Genomic DNA, 13,182 nt, shown 5'->3' with positions numbered 1-13,182 from the left:
CTAAACATGTAGTTTTTACAGATGTTTTCTGAACGTCCTAAACATGTGGTTTTTACAGATGTTTTCTAAACTTCCTAAACATGTAGTTTTTACAGATGTTTTCTAAACGTCCTAAACATATAGTTTTTACGAATGTTTTCTAAACTTCCTAAACATGTGGTTTTTACAGATGTTTTCTAAACTTCTTAAACCTGTAGTTTTTACAGATGTTTTCTAAACTTCCTAAACATGTATCTTTTACAGATGTTTTCTAAACTTCCTAAACATGTAGTTTTTACAGATGTTTTCCAAACATCCTAAACATGTAGTTTTTACAGATGTTTTTTAAATGTCCTAAACATGTAGTTTTTACAGATGTTTTCTAAACTTCCTAAACATATATTTTTACAGATGTTTTCTAAACTTCCTAAACATGTAGTTTTTACAGATGTTTTTTAAACGTCCTAAACATGTATTTTTACAATGTTTTCTAAACTTCCTAAACATGTAGTTTTTACAGATGTTTTTAAACGTCCTAAACCTGTAGTATTTACAGATGTTTTCTAACCTTCCTAAACATGTAGTTTTTATAGCTGTTTTCTAAACTTCCTAAACATGTGGTTTTTACAGATGTTTTTAAACGTCCTAAACCTGTAGTATTTACAGATGTTTTCTAACCTTCCTAAACATGTAGTTTTTATAGATGTTTTCTGAACGTCCTAAACATGTAGTTTTTACAGATGTTTTTAAACATCCTAAACATGTAGTTTTTACAAATGTTTTCTAAACATCCTAAACATGTAGTTTTTACAGATGTTTTCTAAACTTCCTAAACCTGTAGTTTTTACAGATGTTTTCTAAACTTTCTAAACATGTAGTTTTTACAGATGTTTTTAAACATCCTAAACCTGTAGTTTTTACAGATGTTTTCTAACCTTCCTAAACATGTAGTTTTTACAGATGCTTTCTAAACTTCCTAAACCTGTAAATTTTACAGATGTTTTCTAAACTTCCTAAAGCTGTAGTTTTTACAGATGTTTTCTAAACTTCCCAAATCTGTAGTTTTTACAGATGTTTTCTAAACTTCTTAAACATGTAGTTTTTACAGATGTTTTTTAAACATCCTAAACCTGTAAATTTTACAGATGTTTTCCAAACATCCTAAACATGTAGTTTTTACAGATGTTTTTTAAATGTCCTTAACATGTAGTTTTTACAGGGGTTTTCTAAACTTCCTAAACATATATTTTTACAGAAGTTTTTTTAAACATCCTAAACCTGTAAATTTTACAATGTTTTCTAAACTTCCTAAACCTGTACTTTTTACAGATGTTTTTCCAAACTTCCTAAACCTGTAGTTTTTACAGATGTTTTCTAAACTTCCCAAACCTGTAGTTTTTGCAGATGTTTTCTAAACTTCTTAAACATGTAGTGTTTACAGATGTTTTCTAAACTTCCTAAATATGTAGTTTTTACAGATGTTTTTTAAACATCCTAAACCTGTAAATTTTACAGATGTTTTCTAAACTTCCTAAACCTGTAGTTTTTACAGATATTTTCTAAACTTCCCAAATCTATATTTTTTACATTTCATTTACTCCATGTTGAGACAGTTTATAATGAGATTCAATCCAATGGTATTTAACCCTTGTCTACAGATGTTTTCAAACGTAAGATTCATTAGTAGTTGTTCAGGTTACATGCTGTAACATTATAAAAGTGGTTGCAATGTAGGACTGCAAAACTAAAACCACAAACACAGAAGAAAAACCACATGAGAAGAAAAAGACACAGATAAATGAATTCTCAAAGGATGAAATTTTCTCAGCAAATATAAACCTATTTTCTCTGGTGAGCAGAAAAAATTAAACAAATCAAAAAGTACACATTTACAGATGAAAATCTTTAATTGTACACAGAAATACTCTCAACCATTGTTATTTTTGTCACACCAAGTCGACGCCACAGAACAACAGTATCAATAGTGAGATATTTTTGAGTTAATAACTGTTGAAATAGAGTTATGGTTGTGAAGTTTGCTGTAGAGAATTTCTTGCCAGGAATGATACTGTTAAAAATGACGATTATAACACAACAACACGTGGTAGAGTTATTAAAATAATCAGTTCTTACGTTGGTTTCTGTGCATTACAGTGATATATATATGATGGAATGGCTTCTTTATCTTGAACAACAGAGTTAAACTTTTGGCACAAGTCAGGTCGAATCTTCTCAACCAATCGTGGACCTGCAACAGAGACATTTATGTTCCAGCAGTTTAACAAAATTCTTCATAATAACTTGGTAAAGTTTTCACTGTTCTTAACCAACCATCTTATATTTTGATTAAATATTTGAATGTTACAATGTAAGGGAATGTTAACTAAACACTAGTCAGTGTCAGCTACAGTTTCAGTACAGTAAGAGTTTCTAGTCTTTCAGTGTAAACCTTTCTCTGTAAAAGGTTAAATGATACTGGATCAGTTGCACACACAACCATTATAACACTTAAAGTGACCCTTCTTAACTTACGTTTCTTAACAAGATTACAACTGTGACCTTAATGGCTCTTGAGACAATTAGGTTTTATGTTTAGAATTTTCTAGGGAACTTTTAACCTCACTCAACTTAAGATCTAAAAACCAAGATTTAATGTTTAGAAGTGTTTGCTCACCCCACGGTCCAGTTACTCTGAGAGCAGCTAGGGGATTAAATGGGCGTAACATGGTAGCAACTAGTTTCACCCACATTGGAAGTTCATAGTGATGACTTGTTGTGATTGGTCTTTCAGGAAATCCCCAGGGATCAGCCAATATCAAGTGAGCTATTCTGTCAGGATGAGCCATTGCATATGAAGTTGCTAAATAACCACCTAAGCTGTGGCCTAGGAGAACCATTCTGTTAAGACCTACCTTATTTCTCCATGCCTCTATACCTGCAAAGATAAAGACATTTATTACATCAAATGTAGAGAAAGCACACACACACACACTGCTGAGTTTCACTTCAACAATTCACCAGACACAAAGAAAGTAAACACACATACACACACAAATGCAAACGCAAACTAACGTGGCAGGGATTTAGTTTAGAGAGAGAGAAATCAGAAGAATTCTCTTTCCAACTGGGGTGTTCAGGAACATTGTGGTTCCTCTTCATCCCCTTTCGTGGAAGGTTATTGAATTTAGCTGGTTTTTGTTTGGTTTTTTTTTGCACTCTTTTTGGGTGAAGGAGTGAAGTTGGTCATAATTAATATTATTCATGAACGAGGCAAAGGTAACACTGGAGAAAACAGCCAGAACTCGCGACCCTCACAGGAGGCCCGGCATAGCCAAGCATGTTAAGGCGTGCGACTCGTAATCTGAGGGTTGCGGATTCGCATACACACACATTGCATATGGTTTGTTTTTAAATAATTCTGATATGAAATTCTGCAAGCCACTAAACAGCGTTCTCAACATAGAAGTTATTTTTAATTATAAAGATAACAAATGTTGTTTTAAGGGTCAAGCAAGGTCACTTACTCGATACCATCCACTGCTTTACTGGTTGATTCAGATTACTTATTCAATGACAATCATTATTTTACTGGTTGAGCCAGGTGACTTATTCAATGACAGCCACTGTTTTACTGGTTAAGTCAGGCAACTTATTCAATAACAACCACTGTTTTACTGGTTGAGCCAGATGACTTATTCAATGACAACCACTGTTTTACTGGTTGAGCCAGGCGACTTATTCAATGACAACCATTGTTTTACTAGTTGAGTCAGATGACTTATTCAATGACAACCACTGTTTCACTGGTTCAGCCAGATGACTTATTCAATAACAACCACTGTTTTACTGGTTGAGCCAGGCGACTTATTCAATAACAACCACTGTTTTACTGGTTGAGCCAGGCAACTTATTCAATAACAACCATTGTTTTACTGGTTGAGCCAGGCAACGTATTCAATAACAACCACTGTTTTACTGGTTGAGCCAGGCAACTTATTCAATAACAACCACTGTTTTACTGGTTGAGCCAGGCAACTTATTCAATAACAACCACTGTTTTACTGGTTGAGCCAGGCGACTTATTCAATGACAACCACTGTTTTACTGGTTGAGCCAGGCATCTTATTCAATAACAACCACTGTTTTACTGGTTGAATCAGTAAAAGCCTCTGTTTGAAAGCTGGTTGGACTGTAGTATTAGTTTAAAACTCAATAATTACCTTTATCAGAAAGTTTGTCATGATTTAGAGAGGTGTCATAACTTTTATTCTATTATTTATTACTCTAATGCATTATTTAGTTATGTTCAGAAACCTTTTTTTTCTACCATTTTTACAATTTCTGAAAATGTAAACATAGTAAATAAACAGTATTCCAGCTATAACAAGTAGAACAACCCAGTGTTTAATTTCAAATTGAGTAAAAACCAAAAAATATTAGATTGAAGATAATCTGACAGTTTAAAAGTAACAAAAAATACAAAGTTACAAAGTGTTGTTTTTTATCTTCATCAGGTGCAAAGCTACAAACTGGACCATTTGTGCTGTCCCAAAACATGTTGAAACTCAAATTTTTTAACATTAGAAGCATGAAAACTTAAGAACCAAGTCAACTCGGGACCCACTCTTTACAAACCATACATTGAAAACCTATAAAACTATTTACTGATATCGTTCCTTTGGTAAATAAATATATTTCAACAAAGCATCAGAAATTGTAATTAGCTTTTGGACAGAAATATTTTTGGTCCAAATATGGATTTTATGTTTCCAAAGATAAAACTTAATGATTTTTAAAAGCTTGGACCCACAAAACTTTCATTAAAAACAGTGTTATTTTCATATCACCATTGGATCAGCTAGTTGTGCAGTTTTCTTTCAGTAATTTAATAAGCTACAGTAAATGGTTCAATTTTATTAAATATTTTCACATTCCAAGCTAACATATAATTAAAAAAAACAAAAACACATTTATGACACTGTAGAGAAAGTTGAACCGTACAAGAAAAGATATGAAAACTGACAGTCTTAGATTCACATTTACTAATTCAGGATTATCCTGATGTTTCCTGCTAATAAGTCACATAAAACGTTCATTACTCAAGTTTCAACTACTACCTTTGTAAGAACTAAGCTAAGGAAGAATCTAATGAGTTGAAATAATGATTTACTGAATCCAACAGTTCTGACAGAACAGTCCAAGTTGTATTAATTACACCTTAACCGAATATGCTCTCGTTTTGAATAAACTGTAATTTTTAATACATTTTCTTAAGTTTTTACCTCTGTCACTCAAGTACAGTAAACAGTTGACTACAAAACTGTTTAAAACATACAACTCAGCAATGAGTTATATCTAAAGAAATAATGTTCCATACTTTCAACAAATTGTCTTTCCACCTCAAAGGGCTCAGAACTGAATACTGGTCGAGAACTCTGTGCAAATCCCAGCAAATCAAAAGCATACGTGGGTCTGAAGGAGGAAATACTATCAATATTCAACACCCACAATCCAACACCAGACCCAAATCCATGGAGAAGAACAATTGGTAAACGGTCATTTCTCTGATCTGCATTTACTTTGATGGTCCACATTCTGTTGTCTTCCAGTGTCCACAATCTTCCCACATTAACGAATTGGCTGTCACATTTCTTATTGATAACTGAAACATGAATTCAAAAACCTTGTTAAACAATGTAAACACACGTAACATAAAAACCTCGTTAAACAATGTAAACACACGTAACATAAAAACCTCGTTAAACAATGTAAACACACGTAACATAAAAACCTCGTTAAAAAATGTAAACACACGTAACATAAAAACCTCGTTAAACAATGTAAACACACGTAACATAAAAACATTGTTAAACAATGTAAACACACGTAACATAAAAACCTTGTTAAACAATGTAAACACATGTAACATAAAAACCTTGTTAAACAATGTAAACACACGTAACATAAAAACATTGTTAAACAATGTAAACACATGTAACAGAAGTTGTTTATTGATACCTACTGGTTAAAGGAATACTTACTGACGTTATGTAACAGTCAGTGAACTGTTTCTAAATTAATTTGAAACTAAGCAACTGGCAATCTAGAAGCTTTCTTCTCTCTCTTTGGTTAAGTTTACAGTTTTCATGAAATATTCTATCAGCCCTCATGAGATCAAGAAAGCAGGATCTTTTTCAAGTTTGTGTTTGATAAACAAAACAAGTTTAATGTTTTTTAATTAGATATCAAACACATAAAACATAAAACACATAAAACTGTAACTTAATCCCAGTCACTATACTGTTAAATATTAGAACAACGAAAGTGGCACTGGCATTGTTGGTAATAGCACTTAGTCTTGTAGCTGACATGAGTGTAACAGTGATGTATATTCCGAGTTGTAGCTAGGGTCAAAACTGTCACCTCCTTGTACATCACTATATTTCCTTATCTTCATGACGTGTAATATGTTATCTGTTGTGTGTGATATTTCATCACGATTAATACTTGAATGTTATTACCCGACATACAGAGGCCTCCAGGACCTCAAGTTTGACCCCGTAACATCGAAGAGCAAATAACTAAGATGCTTCCTGATTAGCTACAAATAAAACAATATTTACAGGAGTAATATTTAATATAATTAATATTTACAGGAGTCATATTTAATATAATTAATATTTACAGGAGTAATATTTAATATAATTAATATTTACGGGAGTAATATTTAATATAATTAAACTTATAAACTAAAACTATTCTGAAAAATGATGAGATAAAAATATACCTTATAAAAAAGAAAAAAAGATTTCTATTTCAAGTTTTCTCCTGTCTTTGTAACCTTCCCAATAATAATATAATAAAATAAAATGTTGTATATCTTTAAACTTAAAAGTCTACAAAAACATGAAAATAAAATGTGAATAAACGTGCCACACAGCTATAAAGAAAATGTTAAAAATCCAAGAATGAACTTTATAAACAATTCCAACTTCTCTGCTGGGACATAGATACATCATTACACAACATGGGACATAGACATTATTTATAAAATACAATGTGAAAACTGCCACAAATTCTATATCGGAGAAACAAGTAGAAAAATAAAACCAGATTCAAAGAACATAAAAAGTCACCTTCACACGTTTTCGAACACTGCAAGTCAAATAAACACAACATAACCATAGAAAACACTCAAATACTAAATAAAGAAACAAACATAAACAAACACAAAATTAAAGAAGCCTTACTTACACAACAACTCAAGCCCAAAATAAACCAATACAAAGGAACACTTTTATACCTATATTAATAAATATATCTAACATCTAAGCACCCCCTGTACATTCCTACACTCAGTTACACAACCCCCTTCAAACATGCGGTCAGCTATCGGTCAGTTACCACTTTCTTTGTTTATGAACCTGACGATGACCAAAGAAGGTCGAAACATTGTTTGCTCCTCTACATAAAAAAATTTTCGCAACCCATACCAGCCATTTTTACATATATATGGGGCATAGACACATCTCACACAACATGGAACACAAATGCATGTCTTCACACAACATGGGACACAGACTAATTATCCTCACACAAAAAGAATGTATCTACATGGTTCTTATGTTCCATCCATCTTGTTTATTCTTTAAATTAATTTGTTTTTAAACCAATTATTATGCTACCATTTTATAAAGAAAAACATAATTCATATAAATCAATATATCAAATATATAATCACTGTTATACAGCTAATAACACTTCACACACAGGTAAGTTGACAACCTGGACTAGAACTGTTCAAGTTAAAAGTCTACAACACTTACACGAAAAAACTCTTTGCTCTGAGGCTGCTAGTTCTTCAACTGAAGTTGGGCACCAACGAATCCAGCCCTTCGCCCAATTAGGAACAAATTTCCAAAGTATCATAAATACATTCACTATCAGCCCCACTATTGAAACAACCAACCTGATGAATGAGACAATAAAAATGAAGGTAAACACTGTACATTTGCTAAATATAGGCTCATTTCTAGTTAAAAGAATACCCATTTGATGAATGAGACAATACAAATGAAAGTAAACACTGTACATTTGCTAAATACAAGCTCATTTCTAGTTAAAAGATTATTTCAAGTCCCGAATCTCTCAGTTTTTCCATTAAAATATAACACTAATTACTTCAAAAAATACATGTTGTTCTATACTTTAATCATTTGGTTAGATACACTGATTATTTAAAGCCTGAAAGACAAGTGAATTTGACCACTTTAACACCTTAAGATATTAAACCAAAAGAAGTTTAATGATGGTTGGCCGATGTCAGCACAAATACACACATATCTTTAATATAAACTGTTAATATTACAGTGTAACTCTATAAAACTTATGATGAAAGTTAATCCAGGAATCATTGACATGAGGCCAAAAGAAGGACTCTATCATCTTTGTGTACTTGAAGGCCTCCAACTTCTCTGTACTGATTATAAAAGAACAAGTTCCAGGTGATTTAAAAGGGTAATTTGCTTACAAATTAACTCTTTTAATTTGCATTAACAGAGGGCAATGCCTTGCGGGGGTTGATAAGGAAATTTACAGAGTTCTGAAAACTAAAAATATGTTTCAATATTTGTTTCCATTTCCTCGAGGATGGGTGTGAAAACATAATCTTGGAGAACCTAATGGTTTCTTTCTAATCCACATGTTGTCACCTTCACTATGTTGGTGATTGAGGATGCAACACTCCTCCAGGGGAAGCTAAGGCACAGATTTTGGGATGGTTTCAGCCCCAGGAGGCATCACCCACTGTTAACAGTTTAAAGTTTCACTAATGTTGTTTACATTAGTTTATGGACTAAATACATAACTGATTCGCTGTTTTAAAATATACACACATTTTAATAATGTTTATTTTATTAATCTCAATTCTGACAAAATTACGAATTATGTAACGTAAATGTTAGTAAGTGTTATAACTATCAAATTACTACAGTTAAGGATGTTTTTGAAATATTGTTAAAACAAAAAGTTCAAATGTTGTTTAAGTTTTTTCTAACATTCTGTGGTACATTCATCGTAAATATTAGATGTAATATAGTTTTTTAATAAAGATTAAAAATAAGAACAGCCAACTATATACTTTAGTAGCAGATCTTAAATTAAAAAATGTACGTATAATTAATCAAGTTAATCTATATTCAATAATGACAAAGTCGCAATAATTTTACAATTAAAACTCCGAAACTATAGCTCTGTAACTTACCCTTCACTAGTTGATGTGAAATTATCCGTCTGCTTTGATTTATTTCCCATAAATTATTATTATCATAATAACTGATAAATAAATTACTTCAAATAGTAACACTATGAATTACGACAAACTTACTGACTTTATAAGTTGTTTTTTTTTCTTTTTCAAGCAAAAGCTGTCGCCTTTGACTTTTTTTCACCTTAGCCTCGCGAATTTAGGGTACAAGTTACAAAATAGAGAGGATTAGTTAACTACACATTTCTAAAAGTTGCTGGCGTGTATAATATATATGTGAAAAAACTCATTTATCAATGATAAAACTAGGTCAAGTTACAGCGTAATCTCTCACAAACTACATGTAACACAATGAAAAGTTAAGATTACAGGTCAGAAACGTGTTATCGATCAAGGTCTGTAAAATAAATAAACTAACGCCATCTTAATCATTTTATTAACTGCGGTCTGTAAAATATTTTGGCATTTTAGCTTAAATTTAACTCTAGAAGTAATATTTCAATTTTAAGAAATATACTTTCAATATAAATTTTAAATAAATAACTTATCTAACTTCCTGATATTTTTATATAATGAAATAGTTCATAATTATCAGTCCTATTTCATCTTTCTTAACATAAACAATAACAGTACAGCCAGTTTAACGCTTGCTACTTTCATCTGGTGCAAACAATTTAAATTTCAATCAGTCAGAAAAAGGGCGTTTGTCAGCCACAATGATTTTCATATAAATTCAAATATTTAATAGTATGTAAGCTATATAAATATAATAGTACTTTCTGTTGTATGCCCTTGTAACTGTCAGGTCATCTCATACGTAATGTCCGAAAATTCAGCACAGAAAGTTCATCATCATTTCTGTCTTTGAAGAAGACTTTAATGACTGAAATATGTAGTAGAAAGTGTATAAAAATGTTCAGACAAATGAAACAAACCAAACTCCACTTTTTCAGCTCACTAATCAAATAAGCCCTTATGAAGATGGACGTGTCTGAGGAGCGCATTAGGCAAATAATGCTTTATGAGTTTAAAAAAGGCAATAGTGCAGAAGAAACTATACGAAACATTCAAGATGGTTATGGTGCGGAGTCTCTCAATGAAAGAAAATGTCGAAGGTGGTTTCAGAAGTTCAGATCAGGTCACTACAGCTTAAGTGATGCGCCTCGTTTAGGTCGTCCTGTTGAGTTTAATGACGACTTGTTGCTGGCTGTACTTGATGAAGATTGTGCTGTAACAGTTGAAGAACTAGCACAGAAGCTTAATTCAACCCATTCAACAATTCATTGTCATCTGCAACAGCTTGGAAAGGTGTCAAAACTTGGAAAATGCTGACAGATTTGACAGAAGCCAACCTTAGAGCAAGAGTGGACATTTGCACTTCTCTGTACTCTCGTGAACATAACTTATCTTTTTTGGACAGGTTAGTAACTGGAGATGAAAAATGGATTTAATTATTCCCAGATTTCCCCTAAAGAAGAAAGGTCCACCTTTCGAGAGCGCTCGGGTTATAAAGGTTTCTATTTCAGTTTTAAGCGTTTGGTGGAATATTATTGGTGTGATCCAATTTAAGTTGCTGCCAGCCATTGCAACGATTACATCAAACTTCTATTGTCAACATTTAGAGAGCTTGAACGTTGCATTAAAAGAAAAGAGGTCTGCTTTGATCAATCGTAAAGGTGTTGTGTTACACCAGGATGATGCACGGTCTCATACAGGATCACATCTGTAAAGATTGAAGAGCTAGACTGAGAAAAACTTCCACATCCTTTTTATTCTCCAGACCTTGCCCCGTCTGATTATCGTCTATTCTGAAGTTTTCAGGGCTATCTTGATGGAAAAAAGAGCTTGGAACACATGAAGATGTCAAAACTACCCTTTCTACATTTTTTTCTTCCAAACCCCAAGAATTGTATAAAAGTGAGGTTCAGAAGCTTGTGAATCATTGGCAGGAAGTAATTAATAGTAATGGAACATACATTACTGATTTAATAACATTAAAAGTGTTTGAAATCCTTTTCCTTTTCATGAACTTAAAATCTGACATTACTTAATGGATGACCCAATACTTTACAAGGTGTGGATGGACCTTCACCAGAATTACATGAAGATTCATTAGGTCCATGCCAGGGTACGTGCAAATTTTCAGTTTTGCGGTTTCTAAGTTTGTTTCTTTTTTTTTTTAATGGTACTTCGCCTCCTCAGATAGATCTTCACCAGACCTATTGCAAGGTTCTGTGGGTTCATGTAGAGATACATGCAACCTTACGGCTTCAAATTTTGTGTTTTTAAGTTTTTATGGACGTTCCTACAATTACATATAATCAACTGTTCATGTTCTAAGATAAACTTTCATTGATGATGAACTTCCATAACTTCCGTCCAGGGGTCGAGTACACCAGCTCGTCATTAGTAAGATTGTTTGTTTTAGCGGCCCCTTGGAGTCTAGAATGGATCTTAAACTTGTAATTTATCACTGTTCCAACGGAAAACTGTTATTAAGAACGTCTGAAAAAAGTAAGTGCCGGGGAGACACCATTTATATTATTAAACTGCTGTATCGGTGTGAAGTAGATTAACTTTGTGAATTTTAATTTTATCAAATTTGTTCTAGTTATTGGAAGGCCACCACGAGAAGCTAAGTAGTGTGAACGAATGAAACTAGTTTAACAAACCGCATATTTCACTGTAATAGAATGAATATAAAATTATTATTATGAATTTAAAAAAGCTAGAAGGAGTTAAGAGTGATTTATTTGCTATAATATAAAAATATGAAACGCAATAAAGTAAATGAATGATAGTGATAATATAGTATTATCGAAAGTAGGCCCGGTGATTAAAGCACTCGACTCGTAATTCGAGGGTCGCAAGTTCGAATCCCCATCGCACCAAACATACTCGCCCATTCAGCCGTGGGGATGTTATAATGTTACAGGCAGTTCCACTATTCGTTGGTAAATGAGTAGCCTTCCCTCTAGTCTTACACTTTTAAATTAGGGACGGCTAGCACAGATAACCCTCGTGCAACTTTGCGCGAAATTTAAAACAAACCAAAACACTGAAATCTCCTGTTGTATGATATAGCTCTTTATATTTGCATTTCATAATTAATTTCGGGTAATATATAACTATTTCTTCTGTCATGGTACTTGCATAAATGAATTTACATTTTCTTCAGTATATTATAGTAATTAACCTAATTATGTATAAACATACAAGGGTGGACATAAAAACAGCGTCCCTTGAAAATGTTAATTTGTTATATCTTTTATTGGACAGCAGAACAATATATAAAACTATATTTTTACAACGCTCTCGACAAGAATTGCTCAAATATGATCTCAAATTCAGAACTTTTGATTATTTTAGTTACATTTTATTATATAATGTGTTCTGTACCGCTGTAGTTTCTCATATATTCTTATTTCAATTTATCTATAAATGATGAATAAAGTTTTTTTGTAATTCTTGATGACGAGAAACCCACTTGAAGTAAAAATGTATCTCAGAACGACTGGTCGAAACATTGTCTCTGCTTTATTAGTAAAAGTGTTAATACCCATACCAGCGGGGTCCGGCAGGGCCAGATGGGTTAAGGCGTTCGACTCGTAATCTGAGGGTCGCGGGTTCGAATCCCCGCCGCACCAAACATGCTCGCCCTTTCAGCCGTGGGGGCGTTATAATTTAACGGTCAATCCCACTATTCGTTGGTAAAAGAGTAGCCCAAGAGTTGGCGGTTGGTGGTGATGACTAGCTGCCTTCCCTCAAGTCTTTCACTACAAAATTAGGAACAGCTAGCGCAGATAGCCCTCGAGTAGCTTTGCGCGAAATTCAAAAACAACAACGACCCATACAGGCCGTTCTGAGATACAAGTATCTCTGTAATTGTGAACTTGTTAAAAGATATTTTATAAATAAGAGAATCAGTGTTGTGGAAT

General features: G+C 32.8%; 1 protein-coding gene across 1 annotated transcript in view; it reads right to left on the bottom strand.

Annotated features, from left to right (window-relative positions):
• The window catches only part of LOC143232881 ((Lyso)-N-acylphosphatidylethanolamine lipase-like), a 136,440-nt gene extending 126,752 nt beyond the window's left edge, over positions 1-9,688 (bottom strand). The window contains exons 1-5 of the mRNA XM_076468890.1: positions 9,242-9,688; positions 7,806-7,948; positions 5,357-5,641; positions 2,654-2,914; positions 2,113-2,227 (exon numbers count right to left, since the gene is read on the bottom strand). Of these exons, the coding sequence (XP_076325005.1) occupies positions 2,113-2,227; positions 2,654-2,914; positions 5,357-5,641; positions 7,806-7,948; positions 9,242-9,291 (854 nt within the window). The 5' untranslated portion in view covers positions 9,292-9,688. The remainder of the gene's footprint in view (positions 1-2,112; positions 2,228-2,653; positions 2,915-5,356; positions 5,642-7,805; positions 7,949-9,241) is intronic.
• Between the last annotated feature and the right edge of the window lie 3,494 nt (positions 9,689-13,182).

This window comes from Tachypleus tridentatus, chromosome 1 (genome assembly GCF_004210375.1).
Source record: "Tachypleus tridentatus isolate NWPU-2018 chromosome 1, ASM421037v1, whole genome shotgun sequence".
NCBI lineage: Eukaryota > Metazoa > Arthropoda > Merostomata > Xiphosura > Limulidae > Tachypleus > Tachypleus tridentatus.
This window is presented reverse-complemented; position numbering and strand designations above follow the sequence as displayed.